The sequence below is a fragment of the Rhinolophus hipposideros genome (genome assembly GCF_964194185.1).
Source record: "Rhinolophus hipposideros genome assembly, chromosome: 19".
Classification (NCBI taxonomy): domain Eukaryota; kingdom Metazoa; phylum Chordata; class Mammalia; order Chiroptera; family Rhinolophidae; genus Rhinolophus; species Rhinolophus hipposideros.
The window spans coordinates 38,859,974-38,884,395 of NC_138065.1; the positions used below are offsets into that span (position 1 = coordinate 38,859,974).

General features: G+C 36.3%; 1 protein-coding gene across 4 annotated transcripts in view; it reads left to right on the forward strand.

Moving 5' to 3' along the window:
* Nucleotides 1-24,422, forward strand: part of KCNK2 (potassium two pore domain channel subfamily K member 2) — a 167,156-nt gene that overhangs the window by 66,277 nt on the left and 76,457 nt on the right. For all 4 annotated transcript variants that reach the window (XM_081025275.1, XM_081025276.1, XM_081025273.1 and 1 more), the window contains exons 2-3: nt 1,081-1,391; nt 19,184-19,301. In XM_081025275.1, the coding sequence (XP_080881401.1) occupies nt 1,081-1,391; nt 19,184-19,301 (429 nt within the window). The remainder of the gene's footprint in view (nt 1-1,080; nt 1,392-19,183; nt 19,302-24,422) is intronic.

The window sequence follows — 24,422 nt, forward strand, 5'->3', positions numbered from 1 at the left end:
TTATTCTGGTTGAGTTAATGGCCTTTTCAAATCTCCTATTTTTCGGCCATTCTCTTACCCCTTTGGTTCAATGTTGCCTTTCCAATGAAATATATTGTAGTAGATGGCTTATTTTCCCCCTAGCAAGCGGAAGTATGGTATGTCTTGTGTATTTTCTAAAAAGGAATCCATTAATGATATTTTCGAATAGCTGAGATGAATAATAAATGGATTTAGAGTCACCTCAGAGTATATGGGAATTTGTAAGAGAACACATAAATCCACTCTAATGGAGCAATTATCTTTGTACAGAGCAGTAGGGTCCAAGGTGTGAGACAAGGTTTTAATTTTTGTGTATGTGATAACATTCACTGTTGAAATGGCAGGAACTTGTCATATCTTGGCTGCACAATGGGTAGCAATGCTTTTGTTTTTATAAACATGCCAGAGATTGAATAACAAAATGTAGAGAACGCTTAATCGTAAGCCCACTTTAGAGGAGCAAAAAAAAAAAAATGATTGGGCTATTGAGTGGTTTATTTACTACCATGTTTTTGAGCAACAGTGTTTGGGTCGCAAATTTACTCATAATACAATTCCTTTATTATAATGAATGTTTAAATCAAACTAGAGAATGTTATTAACATTGACTGCTTGTGTTATAGAGTGTTAAGTACTTGAGAAGAGGAATAAATCCATGAACCTTCTTCATGAGTACTCAAATATCTGGTTTAATGTCATCAACTCTTAGGAGTTTAGTAAGTCTTCGCTGTCTAGCATGGTGGGCAGATATAAATTTTGAATTTAATTAGGAAGAACGCAGGCATTCTTTATTTTTTTTTAACTTTTTTTGTCCACCTCCTGTTTTTTTCCTCCCATCTGGATCCCCAATGGCAGCAGAGAGCTAAGACCCAGCCCCCTTTCCTTGAACCCATATATATGGTCTTGGATGCAATCTAGCGGGAGCACTTCTGGTTTAGGTTCCAGACTTTCCACCAGGAGAGCCAGCAGAGTTCAGTCAACCTTTGCTAACCCCTTAAAAGAGTCCGACCATTACCCCTCTAATCTTCTCCAACCTAATCCTTATTCTCTCGTTGTCAGTGGCGGCACCTGACTTGCTGGATCCAAAATCTGCGGCTCAGAACTCCAAACCAAGGCTCTCGTTTTCCACAAAACCCACTGTGCTTGCTTCTCGGGTGGAGAGTGACACAGCCATTAATGTTATGAAATGGAAGACGGTGTCCACGATTTTCCTGGTGGTCGTCCTCTATCTGATCATTGGAGCCACTGTATTCAAAGCATTGGAGCAGCCTCACGAGATTTCACAGAGGACCACCATCGTGATCCAGAAGCAAACCTTCATTTCCGAACACTCCTGTGTCAATTCAACTGAGCTGGACGAACTCATCCAGGTAATGGCACACAGGAATTGTTACGGGGAAACAAAGAGTAAGAGTTTGAGGAGACAATTCATAGCACAGTGCTGACCTGTGCGGGGGCCCTCGTCCACTTTTTTCCTTAGCGTCGACTTCTTTTCCTCAGTTTGTCTCCTTTCTGCACTTCTTACCTCTTTCCTTATTTCTGCCATCTTTTCTTCTCCTTTTCTTTTCTTCTCCCTCCCACTGTTCCTTCTCATCCTCTTCTGTTCCTGCTGTTCTATATTTCTGTCCTGGTGTTTCCCTGCTTTCTTTCCTTTTGTCCATGGACACAACTTATCTTGCTGGAGGTCCTCCTGATTAGATGCCCATTGCCTACCAAGAGAGTTTGCGTGGCAAATGGGAGGAAAACATAAGGCAGACAAAGTGTGTTAATTGTGGCAGTGATGATCATAAGATAGAAAAGATGAGTTTGCGCTGTGACCCTCTTGATATGGGCATCCATCGTGGTTAACAGGCTGTCATTCACATCTTTAATTTAGTCAAAGTATAACCCTGATAACTGCCTTGTTTAGGTGCCATGGGAAAGTAATTAGTCAGTGCTTCTCTAAACCCCAACTAAAAGCAATTTACTACTGCACAGATAAATGGAGTTTTCGAATAAAAACTAATTTAGTTTTAATTTACTCTATAATGGCAGGATAGTATCTTTATGGAAAAACATTTTGTTTTAAAACTTAATCCCAAAATGATTTCAAAGTTTCAGTTAGGCTCCTTGGAGATGGCTATATTTTTGTTGTAGATTTCTTTTGCATAAAACATAAGTCAAACCAAGCATCTTGGTCAAGAAGAAAGCCCTCGAATTTTTCTTTCGAAGAGAGATCTGACTGGTTGTTGAAAATATTTTAATTGAACACGTATTCCTTTTCCTATAGAACCGATTTTCCTTTCCTCATGTAAGTCAAATTGGACTGAAAATTATCCGTGAGTCATCATGCTCTTCGTCTTAAATTTGGTTTTACATCATTTTAAATATTTGGAATAGTTGATTGAGGGAAGAAATTATTATCGGTTTTAATCCAGTTTCTTGTTCTAAGACCATTCCTCTTTGATTTCCTCTTGCCGTGGATTCCCAAAGGTTACCTCTGTCCTTCATACCCCTCTCTATTTATAGAATACACATCCAAGTGATTATTCTAGTTTTTTTGAAAACTGTCAAAGCTATTAGGTTGGTGCAAAAGTAATTGTGGTTTTTGCAATTATTTTTAACCTTTTATATGGCAATTACTTTTGCACCAACCTAATAATCTTCTCTGACCCCCATTTAGCTCCTACCTCATTCAGACACTTCTGCATCTCACCTATTTGACTTAAATTTTGAAAAAGCTCCTCACATCCTTACATACTGAATTCTCTGCTATTTTTAGATGATAGTGGCCTTTTCCCAATTGACGGTAAACCTGACAACTGATATCACTGTCCCACCCACCCCACTGCCAGTTCCTACATAAGGTCACTTCCACTTCACTCTCTTTGTGCCTCCTAATCCTAAGAGGTACCAAAAATCTTTGAAGAATCCCCTTAGGATTTAGAAGAAGAGTTCTACGTTGCCTTGGAGGTAGCATGGAGTAGAGATAAAAGCCTAACTTTTGGGATCAAATAGATGGATTTTACACTCCAGTTGAGTACTTTAATGAAAGTGTCGTCTTGAATCAGTCGTTTTCCTCTCCAAACTTTAACTGATCTACCTGGAATGAGGCAGGAATACCTATGAACTGGGGTTGCTGTGAAGAGTAAAGACATAATCCAAGTAAAGCATTTAGTCCTTCAAACGTGTTAGGTTTGTTTTCTATTGACATCCTCCCACCTCTACCCCATCACATTATTTGATTGAAGCATCTGATTCATCTGAAGTGAGGCAGTTGGTATTGGGCAACAAAACAAACAAACAAAAACCCTGACATTTCAGGACAATGATGGAGTTAATTTGAAAATAGTCCCACTGTTCAGTATTGCCCAGATTTATTCAGAATTGTGAAAATAACTTGAAGGTCATGGCAGGTGGGGACAATCTGGAGGTGGAAATTGATCATTTTTGCTACATTGTTTTTGGAATGGCCTCACACAGAGCTCAATATATGACCTAATTTTTTTTCTGCCCCACACAGGCAATCCACTTTAGCTTTATTAATAGTCACTGCTGATTGAGTATTTTTGCTTCTTAAAAATCTTAATTTTTTTTTTGCTTATTCAGTGTTTTTCAATGCAGAAGTTGCTTATTGTTTATTGTCATTTCACTCACCTTTATAACCTGATGGCTTTAATAAATTATTTTTCCCTCTTTGAATATAATTTTTTCTGATAAAAGAAATCTTTATGATGGCATGGCTTCAAGGACCAAGATCAGGGTTTAAATAGGGAGGTAGGCAAATGAGCCAGTGATCATATATTAAAATGACATTTCATTCATATGATTCTCATAAATTTCAAAGTGTTTTTTTCCGCATTTATTTTCCCATTTAATCATCCCTTAAAACCTCATGAGTAGATATCTTATCATATCTTTGTTTCTAGAGATTTATTTTGTTCCTTGGATTGAGCCATGCTTCCTTGTTTCTTTGTGTGCCTTGTAACTTTGTGTTGTGATCCATTCATTTGAAAAAACAGCCACGTTTCTCAATCTTTGCAGACTGACTATGTACAGGGAAAGACTTTCACCAATCAGCCCAGCTTGAAAAGCCGCTCAGACCTTTTTCTGTGGATTTGATTCCTCTGGATTTGTGACTTCCCAATTAGATGGATTTGCCAGTTTCTTTTTTCAGAAGCTTGTAATCTCTTGCTACCTCTGGTGTTTGTCTGCAGTACTGCAGGTTTTGTGTAGCTGCTAGAAGCCACTCAGGTCTCTTTTATTCTCAGTGGTCTCCAGCTTTCTAGAGTATACTGCATCTCCGTCAGCACTCTGAGTTGGGCAAGACAGAAACCATTCCTCTGGGTAGTCCTCCAAAAATCCAGAATGTTGGATGCATGCTCCACTCTTCTTTTTCCCCCTGAGAGAGAGGTCACCAAGCTCTGCAGCCTCTGGCTGCTGTACCATAGGTCCTCTGGTGCAGAGGCAAGCTGCCCAGCTCACTTTTGCTCTTAGTGTTTTCCAGGCATCTAGAGTGTGCTAGGTCCCATCAGTGCTCTGAGATAGGCAAGACAGAAAGTCCCTTGGGCAGCACCCCAAAAACTCAGAACGTTAGATGCACGTTCCACCTCTTTCCCTTCCCAGGGAGAAGCCTGGGGCTGGGAGTTTTCTTCCAGTCATGCTGTGCTGAACGATGGGAAGGACTACGGTGATCTGAAAGATAATACAGGCATACCTCAGAGATAGTGCTGGCTGGGTTCCAGGCCACCACAATAAAGCGAGTATTATAGTAAAGCAAGTCACACAAGTTTTTTGGTTTCCCAGTGCATATAAAAGTAATGTTTACACTATACTGTAGTGTATTAAATGTGCAATAGCATTATGTCTCAAAAATGTACATATTTTAATTGGAAAATACTTTATTGCTAAAAGAAAAAGCTAAACATCCTCTGAGCCTTCAGTGAGTTGTCATCTTTTTGCTGGTGAAAGGTTTTGCCTCAGTGTTGATGGCTGCTGACTGATCAGGGTGATGGTTGCTGGAGGTTGAATTGCTGTGGCAATTTCTTAAAATAAGACAATGAAGTTGTCTTTTTTTCCATATTGATTGATTCTTCCTTTCATGAAAGATTTCTATAGAGAAATGCTGTTTGACAGCATTTTAGCCACAGTCGGACTTCTTTCAAAGTTGGAGTCAATCCTCTCAAATGCTGCTGCTGCTGCTTTTTCAACTAAGTTTATGTAATATTCCAAATTCTTTGTTATTATTTTAACAATCTTCACAGTATCTTCACCAGGCGTAGGTTCTATCTCAAGAAACCACTTTATTTGCTCATCCATAAGAAGCAACTCCTAATCCATTCAAATTTTATCATGAGATTGTAGCAATTCAGTCACATCTTCAGGTTTCATTCTAATTCTAGTTTTCTTGCTATTTCCACCACTTCTGCAGTTACTTCCTCCACTGAAGTCTTGAACCCTTCAAAGTCATCTATGAGGGTTGGAATCACCTTCTTCCGAACTCCTGTTAATGTTGATATTGTGAGCTCTGCTCATGAACCGTGAATGTTTTTAATGACATCTGCAACAGTGAATCCTTTTTGAAACATTCTGAATTTAATTTGCCCAGATCCATCACAGGAATCCGTAGCTGCAACAGTCTTATGACATGTATTTCTTTCTCTCTCTCTTTTTAAAAATTAGTTTCAGGTGTACAAAACAATGTAATATTTAGACATTTACAGCCCTCATAAAGTGGTAACACACCTCTGACATTGTATATAACTGTTACAATTCCATTGATTCAATTCCCTAAGTTTTATTCCACATCCTGTGAGTACATAAGTATATATTTGATTATAGTTGACATTCAATATTATTTAGCTTCAGCTTCAGGTGTACAGCGTGGTGGTCAGGCATCTACACAGTCCTATGGTCTTCCTAATAAGACAAGTGCCCATCAGACACCCAACAAAATTTTTACAACATTATTGATTATATTCCCCAAACTGTCTTTCATTTCTTAAACAATAAGACTTGAATGTTAAAATTACTCCTTGATTCATGGGCTGCAGAATGGATGCTGTCTTAGCAGACGTGAAAACAACATTAATCTTGTACATCTTCATCAGAGCTCTTGGGTGACCAGGTGCATTCTTAATGAGCAATGATATTTTGAAAGAAATCTTTTTTTCTGAGCAGTAGATCTCAGCAGTGACTTAAAATATTCAGTGAACCATGTTGTAAACAGATGTGCTGTCATTTAGGCTTTTTTAATTCCACTTATAGAGTACAAGCAGAGGATTTTCAGAATGGTAAATGAGCTTTGGCTTCAACTTAGTCACCAGCTGCATTAGCCCCTAACAAGAGAGTCAGCCTGTCCTTTGAGGCTTTGAAGACAGGCATTGACTTCTCTCTAGCAATGAAAGTTCTAGATGACATCTTCTTCCAATATAAGGCTGAAAGTCCACATTGAAAGTCTGCTGTTTAGTGCAGCCATCCTCATATATTATCTTAGCTGAATCTTCTGGATAACTGGCTGCCGCTCCTATGTCAGCATTTGCTGCTTCACTTTGCATTTTCATGTTATAGAGACAGCTTCTTTCATAACTCTCTTGACCTAAACTCTGCCAACTTCAAATGTTTCTTCTGCAGCTTCCTTACCTCTCTCAGGCTTCACAGAATTTAAAAGAGTTAGGGCCTTTTGCTTGATTAGGCTTTAGCTTAAGGGAATGTTGTCACTGGTATGATCTTTTATCCAGACCACTGAAACTCTTCATATCAGCAATACGGCTGTTTTGCTTTCTTATCATTTGCGTATTCACTGGGGTAGCACTTTCAATTTCCTTCAAGAATTTTTCCTTTGTATTCACAACTTGGCTAACTGTTTGACACGAAGAGCTTAGCTTTTGGTCTAGCTCGGCTTTTGACATGCCTTCCTCACTGAGCTTAATCATTTCTAGCTTTGGACTTAAAGTGAGAGATGCATGAGTCTTTCTTTCACATGAACTCTTTCAGGCCATTGTGGGTTATTAATTGGCCTAATTTCAATGTTGTTGTGTCTCAGGGAACAGGGAGGCCAGAGAAGAGGGGGAGAAAGGAGCACTACTGGCCGCTAGAGCAATCAGAACACACACAACATTTATCCATTGTTTGCTGGATGTCGTTCACGGTGCCCCAAAACAATTACAATAGTACCATCCAAGTTCACTGAACACAGATCCCCATCACCATAGCAAATACAGTAATAATGAAAAAGTTTGAAATATTGTGAAGAATACCAATATGCGACACAGAGACACTAAATGAGCAAGTATGTTGAAAAAATGGCACCAAAAGACCTGCTTGACACAGGGTTGCCACAAACATTCAATTTAAAAAAAAATGCAGTCTCTGTGAAGTGCAATAAACTACAGTAAAGCAAGGCATGTCTGTAAATGGTCCGCTATGGATATACATGTGAATAACTGGGGGAAGGCATTCCAGGTAGAGGGGAGAGTGAATGCAAAGGCCCAGAAGCAGGCATAGTCTTGTCAGAGAAGCCACATAGTTAGAAGGAATGAATGAAAGGGAAATTTATATGAAAAAAGACTAGAGAAGTAACAGGGGCTTAGATGCTGTAGGGCATTGTAAATCAGTGTAAGGGATCTTGGATTTTATTTGGAGTAGCTTATAGGACCATGGAAGGACTTTGAGTGTAGAAGGGGCATGATCTCACTTGCAACTTAAAGGGATCTCTGTGATTGTCCTGTGAGGAATAGTGTACAGGTGAACAAAGTTGGGATCCACTGCAAGAACCCAGGGGGTGATGGTGGCGGTTTGGATGAGGACAGAAGTAGTGAATGTGATGAGCTGTCATCAACTTGGGATATTTCAAAGGGAAAGCTAACAGTTTTGATGTGAGGTTTGAGAAAAAGAAGTCAATGATGATTCATAGGTTTTGGATCTGAAGAACTGGTAAAATTTCCGGTTAATGAGATAGGAAAAAAGTAAGATGGAGCAGGTTTCGTGGAGAAGCTCAGGAGTTCAATTTGGCATATGGTTGGTTTGAATTGCCTTTCAGACATCCAAGCATGGGAGTGGTCCAGGGTGAAGAATATATCTAGGAGTAATCAGTATATGGGTGATATTTAAAGCCTTGAGTCTAAATGAAGTCACCCAAGAGTATGGATGGATGGAGAAGCACAGAACCAGGGGCCTAAAAGTGAGGGGCATGAGATAGCAGTCAGGGAGATTGGAGGAAAACTAGAGAGCATGGTGTTCTATGAGCCAAGTGAAGACATGTTATAAGTGGGAGAGATTATCTATGTCAAATGTTACTGCAAAATCTTACTCTCTTTACTATGATCTGTACTATGCAATTAGTAGTCTATTCTATATATTCATGATAGTGATTTTATGTATACTTAGAAATTAGTAAGCACAAAACGTAACACAAATAATTCTTGAGCAGTTAGCATTACTCTAAACACATAGGCTGCATGTGATACAATCATAAAAGAGAAGGTCTGATGACCATTTGGGATGCATTATACACCTGTGGATAAAATAGAGAGGACGTTCGTTCAGCCAGCTTCAAACTTACGAATGGATTCTTTAAAAAAAATTCACTTAGAAATGTATTTAGTGCTTGAAACCTTTAATGTATTTTCCCATAGAAATAATATTATAAATGATAACTATGTCTAAAGCTAGGCAACCAAAGCTATAATACAACTAAACACCAAGACCTGACACTGAAACAATAAAAAAAATTTAAATTATTTTTATTGTTTTTACTTATTGTCTTCATTTTATTTTTATTATTTTTACATATTGTGAACTAGTGATCCATTTAACCTCTCTATGCCTCAGCATTTGTGAAATATAAATGATATCCATCTGGTTTCTGTTAAGTGATACCGTATTGATAATGGTCACAGGATTATTTGTATGAACTGGTGAAATACCTCAGGTCTTATATTTCTGGTTCCAAATAGTTATTTAAAGAGAGGTAGCTATCTAGAGGACACCCAGTACATGCACAGTCAGTGATTAAAAAGAAAAAGTGAGTGAGATTCAAATGTATTCAGTCATCTCCTGATGCTAATACTCTTCCTTCTCCATCCTTCCTCTGAACCCTCAAGAGACTCCATATTACTTTACTGTGACTTCTCATTCTTCTTCTCCCGCCCAGTTTAAACATATTCTGCTTGTTCCATCAGCATAAACACATTTCTTGGTTTGAAGGGACCTGAGGGAAGGAGTTGTGAAGATCACTAAGGATGTTTGGCCCAGCCTGGTACTTCTCCGGGCTTTAGACCTATCTCCATTAAAGTCCGCCCTGGCAATAGTGTCTTCATATTCTGGGCCTCTGAGCAGAAAAGACCCTCTGCTCTGGCGCTTCTCATGTAGATTTGGGGGCATCTTCCCTTTCAAAGGTTGCTGTGCTCTGAAATGCTCTTGGGGCTGGTATCCTTGTGTGAATGCAGATGAACAATACAGCATATGTGAGTGACTAATGTAGAAAACATGAGGAAAGATGCCAGGCTCGTTTTCAGGGCTGATGGTTGTGGTGTGACACTCTGAAGTCAGCCCGAGAGGTGCCTGAGGGAAGGGTTTAATTACGTTTTTGTGCAATAACTACTGGACAGTTGTCAAAGGGTAGCTCTATCATTCCAGTTGGCTTGAAAAAGTCTTAAGAAATTCTATCAGGTTCCTGTTTCTCAACGAAATGGATTTCAACCAATGTAGTATTTACTATAACTGGTGAGTGTATGGGTGTGTAATTGAGAAAGACGGGGGAAACTTGGAGAAAAGCTAAGACAGGAGGAGTGTGAATCACTACATTTCGGGAAGTTATTCACATATTATTTTTGCTGTCTTGATTTAGTGACATTAAACCAAGAAATATAAACATGTTAAACAGTTTGTAAGACTTCCTTTTCTCTGTGTAATGTTAGCAAGTCATTAGTAAATTTACTCCACAGTGTAGTAAGAAATTTTACCTGGAACCAAAAAGCACAGAAATTTATTGTCGGCTTATTTAATACCAATGAGTCAATGCAGATGAAGTGAGAAGCACATACATTTTATAGGGCCTGAGACAGAGGAACTGTCTATCAGAATATTTTTGGAATATTATAGTCTTGTGACATTTGGCCCTATTGATGACTAATTTGGGTTGTGGGAAGTTTGATGTATTCAAATACAAATTGGGTTAACTGGCTACTTCGTTGGTAGTGTGTGCCTACAGAACCTGAGATTTTTTCAATCCTTGTTATGATCTTTTAATTACATATTCAGGAAGAACGGGAAAAAAAATCATTTTTAGGACAGGAAAAAAAATCATTTGTTTCTGAAACCTATAAAACCTATTTAAACTTGTATCTGTTATGGAAGTATAGGCTTAAGTGTAGTGGGAAATCAAATGAGTAGAGATCAGTGACATTCTATTGAGAAAGTCAACAGAATCTCCAAATATGGGAATTCTATGGATGCATGTAATTGACAGAGTAAAACTCCCTTTGTTCCATTTTAGGCTATTTGTTTTCTCATCAGTTTAGAACTTCAGGCATTAAAAACAGTGCATGAATAAGTGCTGGTTAATGTGGTAGGCTTTAGGCAAAATGGTATAAAAATTTTATCTTCGATGCTCTGTCTCCTTGATCTCAGTCTTCTGCCTACACAAATCCTATTTTAAGGACACCTTCTTTTCAAAGAACTTCCTAGAGAGAGTGACTGTACATTGTATTAAGTTCCTATTTTATTCTTCTAGAACTGTCTCTTCTTTGTTATCTAAGCAACCTTTATCTTTTTCCCTTCTATTTGCCCTTTTGTTTCTTTCTGATTCTATCTCCTTTCACCATATTTTTCTTTTATTCATCTTTTCCCGGGACTTATGCTGAGGTGCAAGGGGTCCAGAAAGATAGACAGAGATTAATATTCTGACAGAATATTAATGCACCATAAAATAACATGGAATCTAGGAAAACACATGAAAACGTGTACAGCTGGGGAAATGCAGAATGCAGTGTGGGGCTTTCACATGCATTTGTCTGCTCCTTCGGTGTTGCAGGGGCTCGTGGGTCTTGACTACATTTTATCCTTTCTGCACCACAGTGTCATTTCATACAGGCCTCAAAGAATAACAGAATTTCAGTGTTTCAAGTTCAGTCCTTGTCTGATACATAAATCATCTCTATAACGACTTTGATGGTCACTGCACTTGGATGCCGTTATATAAGTCCATTCAATGATAAAGAAATGGGCATGTAAATTATGTTACATGTATCTACTTAGACAGACATTGATGACTGTGAAGTGAGATATTGGTGACTTCAAAATGCCTTGTTATAGGAAACATGCTTGTCATATGAAAATAGTTGAAAGCAGATTTAATGATTATAACTATTAACAAAACAAAAAATGGAATATACGTATGTTGCAGAAAACTATTTGATGGACTGTGATTTTTTTCGTTCTGATTTTTCCAAATTTCCAATAATAAAATTTATATGTCAGACAAGGACTGAACTTTTGTGATTAAAAAAAAATCTTCCAAAGTGTTTATAACCAGGGGAGACAGCGCTAATTCCCGACAGTTCACTTGCTTCCAACCTTGTTGATGACATCTCCCTCCAACCAGCTCTCAGTGGTTCCCTACTTTGGATTTTAAGCTTTTGTTTCTACTAAGAGGAAATAAATTTACACTTTCAAAAGAGCAAGAAAAGAGCTGTACACTTCATTAGCCTGTATAAAAATAGCTTTGACGTGCAATGGGATAACTTCTAAATAAAAGGAAAGACACGAGCAGATAATGGAGATACTGTATATACTTTTCGAAGTGCTTTCGAAGGTCTGGTGTGAAGAAACTGCAAAGAAGGAAACACTACCCTTTTTAAGGTATAAGAATTATATTATTATTATTATTATTTTAAGGATTCTTCTTTGTAAGATTTTCTAATTAATGTGTGGTTAAACTGAGGTCATACATTCCTTGGAAACACATTCAAGGACTCTGAAAGCCTTTTTAAGAAACCATGAAATAGATTTTTGATTCAAATTGTTTCCAACAAAAACAATAGATTAAAAACATGATAGCATATTGCCTTGCTCACTTAAAAGATATACTCTGGGGAAACCTTGAAAACTTGCTTCTTTACCAGACTCTAAAGATAGAATGATTTAATCACCTGTGTTCTGTATAAAATATGCAAATGTACTACTCCATCTTTTTTTCTCTACATGAAAGCAGTAATATATTTTTTTAAAAGAAAAAGATTATTGATGTTAGATTTAGAAAATCTAACCTTTGCCAATACTTACAACAGTCCATTTAACTATGCACTATAATTGTGGGACTTCTCTTTTTTGGATTTATGTAGATGTCTCTGTTTTTCTTGACCAAAAGAAAAAAAAAATCAAAAACAAAACAAAAAAACAAGGGCCATCTTTATATAGCTATAGAATTACTGAAAAACTAAGTTACATGTAGTGCGTCTCAAGTTCATTTATCAAATTGGAGGCTCAAATGTATATTAGTATGGGATATTTGATATTTGTATATTCACCATTTGAAATGGTGAATATACAAATTTATTTCTGCAAAATGTAATCATATTAAATATTAGATAATATCCCTTGATTTATCAGATATATGCAAAATTGGACACAACTTGAATATTCAATAAGAATTCAACAATTAGTCCATATTTTCTCAGAATAGCATTCCCAGACTTATAGGGTTTTTCTTAAACTAACAAGTATATATGTCTCACAGTAGAACTATACAATTATAATAGATTGATTTGTTATTAACAGGCTCCTGCTTATGGGAATTAGCTTTAATGCTGCAGTAATATCACACGACAATGAAATTTAGAACGTTTAACACACTAGTCATGAAAACATAAGTACATTCTTTTACATGCTAATATAAAGTTGTCCTTTTGTAGGCTAAAAAGTGCTTGGCTATTGGCAATTTTATATGGTTCAGCTTAGTATTATCATTAGCTGAGAGCTGTACTGGAAGATTCTGGTGGAATAACATGCCAATATGGTGTGACTTTCAAGAAGTTGTTCGCTCCCTTACTGGATTCTCCATGGTTCCAAGTGGTACTCTCACAGAAACATTACCTCATGCAAAGAAGCCGATGGCACTGCTTTAGTTTCCAGAATTCCATGAAAGGACAAAAAGGTGAAGACTATGAGTTTGGTTTCTGGGGATTTTCCCCAGTGGTACAAAGGATATGCTGTGGGATACCTTTGTATGTAAGGTCACAATAAAGCCCTAGAATGCTGCTTCTCGGCTAAACCTAATTTGATATGTATCATGGTCCAAGAAGCAGACCGTGTGATGAAGACTACTACGTGTCACTGACATTAGAGGAGAAGCTTCTCATGCAAATGATGTCTATAAATAACATTTCAGACTGATAAAGCCAAAAAAGAGGGAAAAAAACTGACACACTGAGAAATGGATGAGAAAATGTGACTCCTGATTCGTTAAAATATGCCAATCAAGGTTGCCTAGGCTCCACCAGTGCTGTATGTGAATTCTTAGACTTAAGAGTAAAGGCCATTTGAAGATACTCTCTGGTTTTATTGGCAGGACCTTTCAAAGCAGTTCTCATCATCTGGCATTAGGTAATCATGGTGTTGACACCTAGCCAGAGGATTAAGGATGAGATGCATTAGGATCCCGCCACCTTTGGCAACAGTACTCATACATTGCTGCATGTTATTGGTAGATGAAGATCATTTTTGTGGTGTAACAGTAAAGAATAATGTTACCTACCATTATAGCTTCTCACAAAGTCCTTTGGCAGTGAGGGCCTCTATTATTTTGCTTGTCTCGTTATGAATTCTTTAAGTCTTTCACAATAATCTTGCTTACTTGGTTGAAGAGGTCAGACGTAGTGTGCTGCGTGTGTGATTTGATTCCTTCCCTAAAGACTACCCTCCTCGCAGGGTAAAATTAGTTTCCCCAAGGAAATAATGCCAAAAAAAAAAAAAAAAGCAAAAAAAAGCTATATAATCGTGCCTTACAGAAATTTGGCAAGAGAATACTTTTGTTACTTATGTTACTCTTCTAGAAACTGTGTAATTATACAAATTTCAGTATAATTATAACTGGATTTGGCCATTATACCAATTTATTGGAAATACTGTCCCTTTTCAAAGGAGGAATAAATGAGATCAATCAAATATCTAATTAAAAGTAGTGGTCATTGAACCAGTTGCATATACATTATTGTTGTAACCCAATTAGGTGTTAACACCTTGTACCAGCAGTTTAGAATTTTTATATCACTGAAAATTTTCAAATTATTGTGACTCTACTTTTAGGATTATAGGTATGATAACATAATTTAATGAAATCTGATTGTGAAATTAACAGAGGAGGAATTTGTGGAAGGCATTCAGAACATTCTGTGTTGTTTTGGTGAACATGAACATCTGAGCATCTGAGGAAAGGAAGAACCAGTGAAATCAGAACTTCAGGTGTCACTTACATTTTAAGATCCACAATATAACCTACTCTGAAAACAGTGTATTGTTCAGGCCTTCCCTGGGGTTGCTTTCCCTTCAATGAAAAAAATGGCTAGTCAAATACTTTATAATACATGAACAAAAAAGTTGTTCCTGGGAATTGGACTCTCAGGGGGAGTTTTATGACTGTCAGTGATTGCCTTGAGTTCCAAGGCTGTGCTAATTTCATATGACTACAAATAAATATTTTATCAGTGTTTGGTGTTCAGGCTGATTATAGTTTCAAAAGGCCAGATGAACTGCTAGACAAACTTCTTACAATTCAAGAATGCACAAATACACAGTAGAATGTTGTGAACTTTGATTTTAAAGCCATCATTGTCATGGAAACTAAGATTTTTCATAATTTTATGAGTAATTACCTCTATCATCTCTGAGTATAAGCCTTTTAGAGCTCTGTTTCTTAAGTTCAAGCTTCTAGTCTTGACTAGAACCATGTATTTAACTTCTTTTCCTTAGTGCACACTGTACGATTGCCTATAAACCGAAGAGGAAAAATGAATGTGAATCCAATCAAGCTTATCTTATACTGTTTTTATTGTAGAGTTTAAGTTTGCAAGCCCTTCCTTAGTCAATACTTCAGGTAATCATGTTACAATTAAATGCATAGGACGCACATCCCCTTTACCTTAACCTAAACAATTCAACTTATTCATAAGTTGTCAGCATGACTTGACTGTCTACAAAAGTCGTCTTTAATGGAAAAGTGAATTTTTATTATTGATGAAGTGATTGTTACTTTAATTGCATAATATGACCCTTACAGAAACAGTTCTCATGAAGGCATCTGTTAATGGCCCTGATGGCCCAAATTAATGTTGAAATTACAGACTTTTAGATCTCTGTCAGTGCATTTGCCAAGGGCATTCAGTTTCCTGTGGATGTTGACCAAGAGCCCTTGTACAAAAATATAGAAAACATTTACAAGAATATTCCAAAAAAAAAAAAGGACCTCATGGTAGACTCATTCTCATAATGGTTTGAAATATTCCCAGTTCCATCTCAAGCCTCTGTTGCAATAATTACAGCTCTGTGATAACTATTTACAACCCACACATTGCCAGACATTACTGTTTCTAAGTCTACATTTGCTTCTTTTGCATTTAAATAATTTGTGGACCTTATCCAAGTGTCTGGGTAATGTTGCATCTCATCATTGACAAGCAAAAGAATGGGCTAAAATGAGTGTGCTGGCCATGAAAGATATATTAAGTCAATTGTTGGAGGAATTAGCTTGCTTCTAGTCAATAAAATAATTAATTTTTGTTACTGGCGTGGAGTCTAAAGATGTGCCTTATCTTTTTTCCTCTCTGTCACCCATTTTTTTTTTTTACTTCTCTAGCTTCCCCATTGCTTAACACCATAAAGAATTGATACATATTTTTGAATAAATGAATGTGTTGAAGAAATGTCTGTAAAATAGAAAAATATTCTTTGGAGGCAATTATGATCTGTCTAAATCTCAATACTCCCATTCCTTGATTTTTACTGGAAGCATTAGTTTTTCCTGAGAGTTACAAAGCTAGAGATCACCGAGCCTGTGCTTACAATGTGTGTGTGCACATCTCATGTATGTTTATTCCTATTGTAAGATATTTCCAAAGACATTTTTAGATTTTCAAGATTTATTTATCTGTCTTTTTTGTTTTCTTTCTCTCATAATCCATTTTCTCGCCAATAGTCAGTATGTTTAATGATAAAACACTGAAGCCATTGAGGATTTTATGTGACAGAAAACACAGAAGTCTGCTCTCATTGTTTTTATTTAACATTGCTTTGGAAATTTTGGCTAGTGTAATGAGAGATGAAAAATAATCAAACATAGCTATTGAAAGATGCAGAGATAAAATGTCATTATTTGTAAACTATAAGCTTGCTTGCTTTGGGTTTCCAGGTAGAAAACAAAATCAAACAAAATAAAAGAAATAATATGAGCTAAGTATAGAGAAGTGGTTCTTAAGATATGGTCCCAACACCCTCTCAGAGGTTTGATGAGGTCAAAGCTATTTTCTTAGTAAAATTAAGATGTTTTTGCCTTTCTCACTCTCATTGTCTCGTGAGTGTACAGTGGTGTTTTCTAGAGGATATGTGATGTGTTATCCCAATAGATTGCAGAAGCATATATTAGAATCTGACTGTTTTCTATTAAGCCAGACATTTAAGAGATTTATAAAATTGTAAAACAGTGCCTCTCTTTTCACTATTTAAATATATGTCTGTCTTGGAAAACATAATTATTTTTTATATTAGGTCTCTTATGTTAATACATATGGGCTTATTGTTACTTTTACATGAATTAATCAAAGCATTTTGAAAATTAGAAATTCAAATATATAAATTTAATGGTTATAACTCACATATACAAAAGCTCCTTGATATTTTCAATAATTTTTGAGATTGTAAAGTTGTTTTGAAATAAAATATTTGAGAATAAGGGCTGCAGCGAATGGGCAATATATATTTGTGTATATAGTAGCAATAGCAGTTATAATTTAAAGTTGAAAATAAATAGCTAAGAATAACCTTACAGACCTATCTGAACTATATAAAAATACTCTATTTTAGGATATTAAAGGGGACTCAATAAATGGAGATTCATACTAAGTCCTTTGATGGGAAGTTTCACTATTACAATAGTGTTTATTCTCCTTAATTAATTTATAGATTTCATATATATCCAGAAGTGGAAATATGTTAAACGTGTGGAAATAAAAATTTCGATAAATTTAACTAAATGATTCTAAAGTTTATGAAAGAATAATAGGTTAGTAACTTCAAAAAAACCCACATTTTTAAAAGATACCTAATCAGGGAAACCTACCTTATATGATATTAAAGTTACAATAGAGAGTCAGATAATGAGAATCAGTTATCTCAAAACTAAGTTTATTATGTGCTCTGCATATATGTGCATATATGTATATTTGTGTGCATTTATTATATGATAAAAACATTAGTATTCAGCTTAATTCACAATAAAGGATATGTAAATGTAAACAATTTTATCAATTCAGTAAAGATAAAATATTAATATTGGAGGCAATAGTATTGCTATGCATTCATAAATTGTTGGGAGGCAATTGTAAATTGTAGTAACCTTCTTGGATAACTATTTGCTCCTATACATCAATCAAGTGCTTTAAAATATTCATAATCTTTAATGTGGCAAATTTATTTCTCTCAATCTCTCCTGAGGAAATATTCAGAAATGAAAAAATATTTACACACAAATTTGTTCAGTGCCCCACTTTTTAAAAAATAAGACATTTTAGAATAGCATATATGTCTACATAGTGGGCAATGATTAAGTAAATATGGTAATGACAGGAAAAAACTGTATACAGAAAATGTTAAGTAAGAATGGAGAATGCATTTAATATTATGTATTTCATAAATGTAACTATGTCAAAAGTATAACAAAATGCCAGGAGTAGATATCTTAATACATTTACAGTGATTATCTCTGGATTCTGGAATTACAAATGATTTTATTATCCTCTTTATGCTTTTCTATGTTTTCCTTTTTTTTTTTATAATGACCATATGTTTCTGTTAAAGTAAATAAAAGCATTACAATTCAATTAACTTTACACACAACTATTGAAGTTTTCATGTATAGATTACCACAGATCAAATGCATGAGATTTTATATTGCATTTCAGCCCTGCATTACCTGCTCTTTTCCTATCTGAGAGTAACTTCCTTGGGTAGTGCCTCCATTTTCACAGAGTAGTTTTTGGCCACTCACCAGTAAACTATATAACCTTAAACAAGTAACTTTACCTCTCTTGGTCTTTAATTTCCTTGCCTATCAGATGAAGTTCCTTCCAATTTTAAAATCTGGACATTAAGTGCTGAAGATTTCTAAAACTATATTTCCAGCAGAAACATCTTTTGCTACAATCTGTATGTCTTTTTTTACTGCACATTTTCACCTAACATTCTCCTCTATGTTTTGTGCTTCTGGACCGCCCCGTCCCCTCCCCAACATCTGATGATTGAAGAAGGGATTTTAATGTCGTCTTTCTCTCTCTCAGTCCTTCACAAGGCAGCCGCTAGACCCTACTCTCTCTCTGTGAATATTGTTGACTGTCATCTCCGGGTCTTTAGAGGCACTCATTGTCATAGAATTTGTAAACATCTGTAAAGAGTCTAAGAATATAGACATAAATGGACTGATTTAAATTTGGTAGTGAATTGCTGTTGCCTTTTCCTTCTCATCTTAGCCTGTTTTGTTGGGTCTTATTGATATGTACTCTCCACAGTATGCACTGCCCACGCTTGGCTGCATGTTTAACATTCGAAATGATTAGCACTTTGGAAATACCTCTGTTTTTGGTGAAGCTATTATATAGTATTTAAGTTGTCGTTTGCCATCTGATATTTTAACTCTGGTTTTTATTAAAAAAAATTGCTATATTTAGTTGTTAATTCACTAAATATGTGAATGGATGATGATATGAATGCATATAAGATAAGCAGATCCCTTCACTTGATATCAAATATAATTGAACTTATTACATTTTTTAGTGTAAAGTTTTAATCTATATTGTATACTTTAAATGAAAAAACAATTGATTCTCTAATTAGTCATCTGGGATGGAATATATGCTGTTTGATGTCTTCGTGTGATTCGTGTGTACTGATAATTTTTTTTTTTTTTAACTTGCAGCAAATAGTGGCAGCAATAAATGCAGGGATTATACCATTAGGAAACACCTCCAATCAAATCAGTCACTGGGACTTGGGAAGTTCCTTCTTCTTTGCTGGCACTGTTATTACAACCATAGGTAGGAGACAACTTATTTTCTTTTTAAATTTTGGTATAGCTTGTAAGCTAAAATTCATTTGTTTGAATTTTTTTTTTTTTTACACCGTTGGTCAAAATGGTCTACTTAAGGTAGAAAACTAGATTTTAGTGAATTGATTTGGAAAAGAGGGTTTAAAGGTTGGAACATAGGAACAATGGAAATGAGTTAGTTATCATTTCAGCATACTGAGTTAAATTTAAAATACATACGAAACTCGAGAACAGTGCAGTTGAGTCATTTGACTAATGGATAGGGACATCGAGAAATGGCTTGAAATGTTGATTTTGGGGTGGGGGGCAAAGAATTTAAAAATTTCCCGCATCTTTGGTTCTTTGGCATAAGAAGAAATGATTTGAGTACAATTTTGATTTTTTTCCACGGCTTGGTATCACCGGTTTCAATTTGTAAATTGTAACTCTACATTTCAACAGAGTGTTTCTATTCTTATATGTGTGTCTATTATAATTAGCTCAGGGATTTTCTTTTTATATATTATTTTCTTTCCAGCACAAATGTGTACAAAATAAAGACTGAAATAGGAGTACCACAAAAAGAATGAAAGTTTAAACCCTTTCTGCTTTGCCTTTCCATCATGTTTGTTACAGTGTTAAAACAAGAGTCACATGGTGGAATGCTGTCTCTTTTTCAGGCTTGACCATCCACATATTCAGTACCATTTAGGCAGCAGAATGGATACATGTAGACGACTTCTTTTCTGTTAGTCATTAGGTGCCCATTCTTGTAAATACAGACCCCATAGTGACAGCTATGCTGTGGGGACTGAGAAGGGTCACAACTGTCTTGCTTCGTGGAAGGATGTGGGTTTGTAGCATCATTTTAAAGATAGGGAAGGAAACTGACTCATCACAGTTACAAAGGAATTTTAAGTGGAAGAAACTATTTGTGCAAAAGGAAGTTCTTCCCTTCCACCTATGCTTGTGATGAGATTTCCTCTCAGGGGCTGATCTCTGATTTTGGGGTGTGAATTAAGATTTTTAAAGTTTTATTCTTTGATGTCACTGACAAATTATGAAGTGTATAAGGTTTTTCAAATCGGTACTTGATATCAAAGTCCTAAATAAGAGAACATGGACAATTTATGCAGGACCTCTGGCTTAAAATTTTCCTTTGGGAAGAATTTGTAGTGTCCTGTCGTTAAGTGAATCCACTGTAATGCCTCCATATGCTAGATAACTTGCCAGTGAAATAAATACCTAAGCATGTTGATTTTTGCCTTTGTTAAGAGGTCAAGTCACTATGTTTACTCTTTCATTTCCATTAACTAAGTCAAAAGTTGTGTGGCTGTGAAAATCTGGAAGAATGGCAACCTTAATTTCTAACCATAATAACAGACTAACTCTAAAGCTTAGACGTCTTGGTCATTTCTACTATGGAAATGACTGTTTATTGTGTAAACTACTTAGAGTCTGGGAGGAAAAACAGCTAACAGACTGAGTGAAAATGGTTTGTTTCTGCCCAAGGAAAACTCAAAAGGCCAAGTTATAACTCATCATGACCGCCACTAAATGATTCCACAAGAGACTTGGTCATTATGCAGACTTACTGTTGCGTCGTGTGTTTATAAACTGTCTCATTTTTTGCATCCCAAATTCAGTAAGTTTTGCAGACATATACTTCAACACATGAAAAAAAAATAAACCATTATTACCAGTTTCACCCCAAATTACAGCCATTAAATACAGTAGCTGATTATTTAGGTTGCTTAGGTAGCTGCCTGACAGCCCAGATCATCTTCTGTTCTATCTCAGCCTTTAGTCTTAGGTGGATCAAGTCATTCTAGGTCATCCAAATTTATTCCTTGGTCTTTTACACCTACATCAAGGCCACCTCCTCCGAACTTGGACTAGATTATGGTTTCGGGCTGGGAAAACTTTTTGGCCTCTTTCATAAGTGTGCATTCGACATCCAAATAATTACTCAATAAAATTCAAAGTAGAATTATTAATACTACTAATGATAATCATTGTGTGAACTTTGAAGTGGTGCTCAGCAATCACAGAAATTGTAACCTGTAGCACTAGCTGCATTGTATTAATCATTTAAAAATAGAACTTGAGACACTTCTGGAGAATAAATTGAGGTGGCTGTTATAAGACGCCTGGGACAGGCATTGCTTTATGGAGCTGCATTGGCTGCAGTTGTCCAGGGGTTTTCTATTGAATGTTATCAATTTGTCCAAGAAGCCAAAGGATCCCTTACTGTTCATTGGAAATATACCCAAGGGAAGTTCAGTTATACAAAATGGAATATTAAAATTTAAGGCCTAATTTTAGAGAATCTCTTCATATCTCTGTACACTCTTTCCAAAATCATAACCTTGCAAAACCTTCACAAATTCCATCCCCTAGTTGTACAGACTGAAATCCATTCTGGACGATTCCCTTTCTCTCATACCTCTCTTTCACTCCATCAGTCAATCCTGTTGACTCTGCCTTTAAAGGAGATTCATAATTTAACTACTCACCATTCAAGTTCCCACCATGTTGGTCCAAGCCAGTATCATCTCAATGTCAGCGTCCTTGCAGAAAGAAACTTTCTGCTCAGAACTCGTCTGTGGTTTCCAACACAATCACAGCGAAAACCATACTCCATTGCCTCTGTTACCTAGTAAGATGCAAGTTCTATGAGGTTAAGAGATTTTTATGTGTTTGCGTCTTTCTGTATCCCCAATGCCTGACACAGAGTGGGTGCTTACTCTCTGTTTTTGGAATTAAAAACAAAGAGGCATTCTAAATGGTATGAACTGTGGCTTATTGGAAATTGCATAACGCTCAATGGATGCCTATTATACTAAATTCTTAGCTCTTTCAACAGATTTCATGACTAACTTTTTTGTTTGTTCGTTTATTGTTTCAACAAATAATAAAACACCATCACTCTGCTTCTATAAAAATAAATGATAAATTACTGTAGCCTAAGTTGCATACAGACCAGTCAGGAGGCCAATGGGCCAATGGTCATTTAGTGTAGAGTGTGACAAGTACATTTAAGAGCATTTAATGGGACTGAAGAGGAGTGACACTTCAGATCAGTACTGAGATTGGTGGATGGGTAAGGAAGGGGCAAGGAATACCTCCCTTTCTGTAGTAAGTGTTGTGTTAGTTGAGAGTGGAAAGAGAATTAGGAATTTTGCAGGTAAGTAAAGGTGCAACTCCCATTTTTGAAGCATCTGGAGTTCATGTGGGAAAGATCAGGGGTCAGAGTATGTTCTGTTTGATGTTGCAAGTTGCCTAGAACTGTTGATTGTAGTTGAAGGGATGTACCCTCAGGACCATGTAAATTAGTAAGTCAGTGTTGGATCAGAGCTACCTCTGCCACTCCTGGGTGTGTAAGGAACACGGTCCCTACTTGCAATCCAATTTGCGAGATGAAATTTACACACATGAAATTACTGAAGAATCACAGAAATAAGTCTTGTATAATCAAATGTTATATGGAACAATGGGTTTAAGTGCTATAAAACTTGAGGAAAGGGAAAGGACGTGAGGGCTGGAACTGGGAGGAAAGGCTTAATTTGAGAAATTGAATGTGAACTAGGCTTTGGAGAAAATGTCTTGGTTTCAATCAATGGAGGGGAAGAACTCTCCAAGTCTGTGAAATGGCTAAGGAAAAATACAAAGACAGAAATGAACTTGATTTATTTTGAGGATAGAAAAGTGTTTTTTTCTTAATTTACTTACTTTTGTTTAAAAGTAAATTGTTTAAAGGAGTAGTGGGAAATATTATGGACTGATTCAGATGCAAAAAAATACAATTGAATATAATTTGATTTTTGTGAATTTTGGACCTACTATAAGACAGAACATGAATTTTTTTTTTGAAAGTGAAGTGACAGGTTAAAAGTGACATTAGAAGATGCATCTGTCAGGAGGAGGGAATGGGGAGGCTAATAGCTGAGAGGGCAATTAGGAGGCCATTTCAGTGACCCAAGGAAGGCGGATGAGAGTATTGATTGGGATGATTAGAGTTGCTGTTGAGCATAAGACAAAATGCTGAAATAATTAAATGCAAGAATCAACAGGCCTTGGTGATTAATACAATAAGAGAGAGGAGTCAAAATGTTGAATATTGAAATGTATATTTAGGCAGCAGGCTTGTAATTCATAGAGAGTGCTAGTCGATCCTGGGAAAAGAAAGAAGTAAAAAAAAAAAAAAAAAAGCAAAAAGCAAACAAAAACAAATGGCCAAGATTTTGTATGTTGTGTTATATTAGGTAGCATCATTTTAGCAGTTTCCTTCCATTCCTCAATTTTTATTTCTTTATTCTTTACTTCAGACAGACTAGAAATATAGGTGGCTAGGCTTCCTCCTGGAGCTCACATTGGGTTGAGGAGCTCACACTGGGGTTGAAGAATCAACAATCAGTCAGCACATTAACAAAAAAAAACAAGGCCATTATCGATGGCAGTAAATGCTCCACAGGAAGTTCATGTGCAGTGATAGAGAGTAGATAGTGGAGTAGGAAGTAGGAGGTCTTCTAAGGGAGACTGATTGAAGACCTCTGTGTAGGTGACATTTCAACTGAAACTGAATGATGAAAAGAAAGCAGCTAGGTAAAGGATAGTGCAAAGACAAGTTCAGGCAGAGGGCAGAGCAGTGGCAAAGTTCCCGAGAGGGACAGAGTTTGGCATATTCAAGGAATAAGATGGATCCACGTGGCAGAGCCTGGAGGAAGAAGCAAGATTAGCAAGATTAACAAGAGCTCAGAGCGTGTAAGACCCAGAAGTTCAAGGTAACGCTCTAAATTCAGTGGGAAACCACTGAAAGATTTAAGCAGAAGAGAGGCGTGATGTAACTCAGGCTGCCATTAGGAGGAAAAAAAGGGAGAAAGCAGGAGGACCAGTGAGAAGGTCATTACATTCATTCATTGAACTAAGGAGGTAGCAGTGAGGAGGGTGAAAAGTGGACAGGTATGTGATTCAGAAAAGAAAGTTTACTGATGGAGATATACTTATCTCTGAGAATAGTGCCATAGGGGGATTAGTGTTTTAAATTTTATGTTATTTTAAAGCTAAGAAGAAATCACTTATATTCTAGGAAAGACTTGACAAAACAATGTAATGGACAACTGTAGTCTAC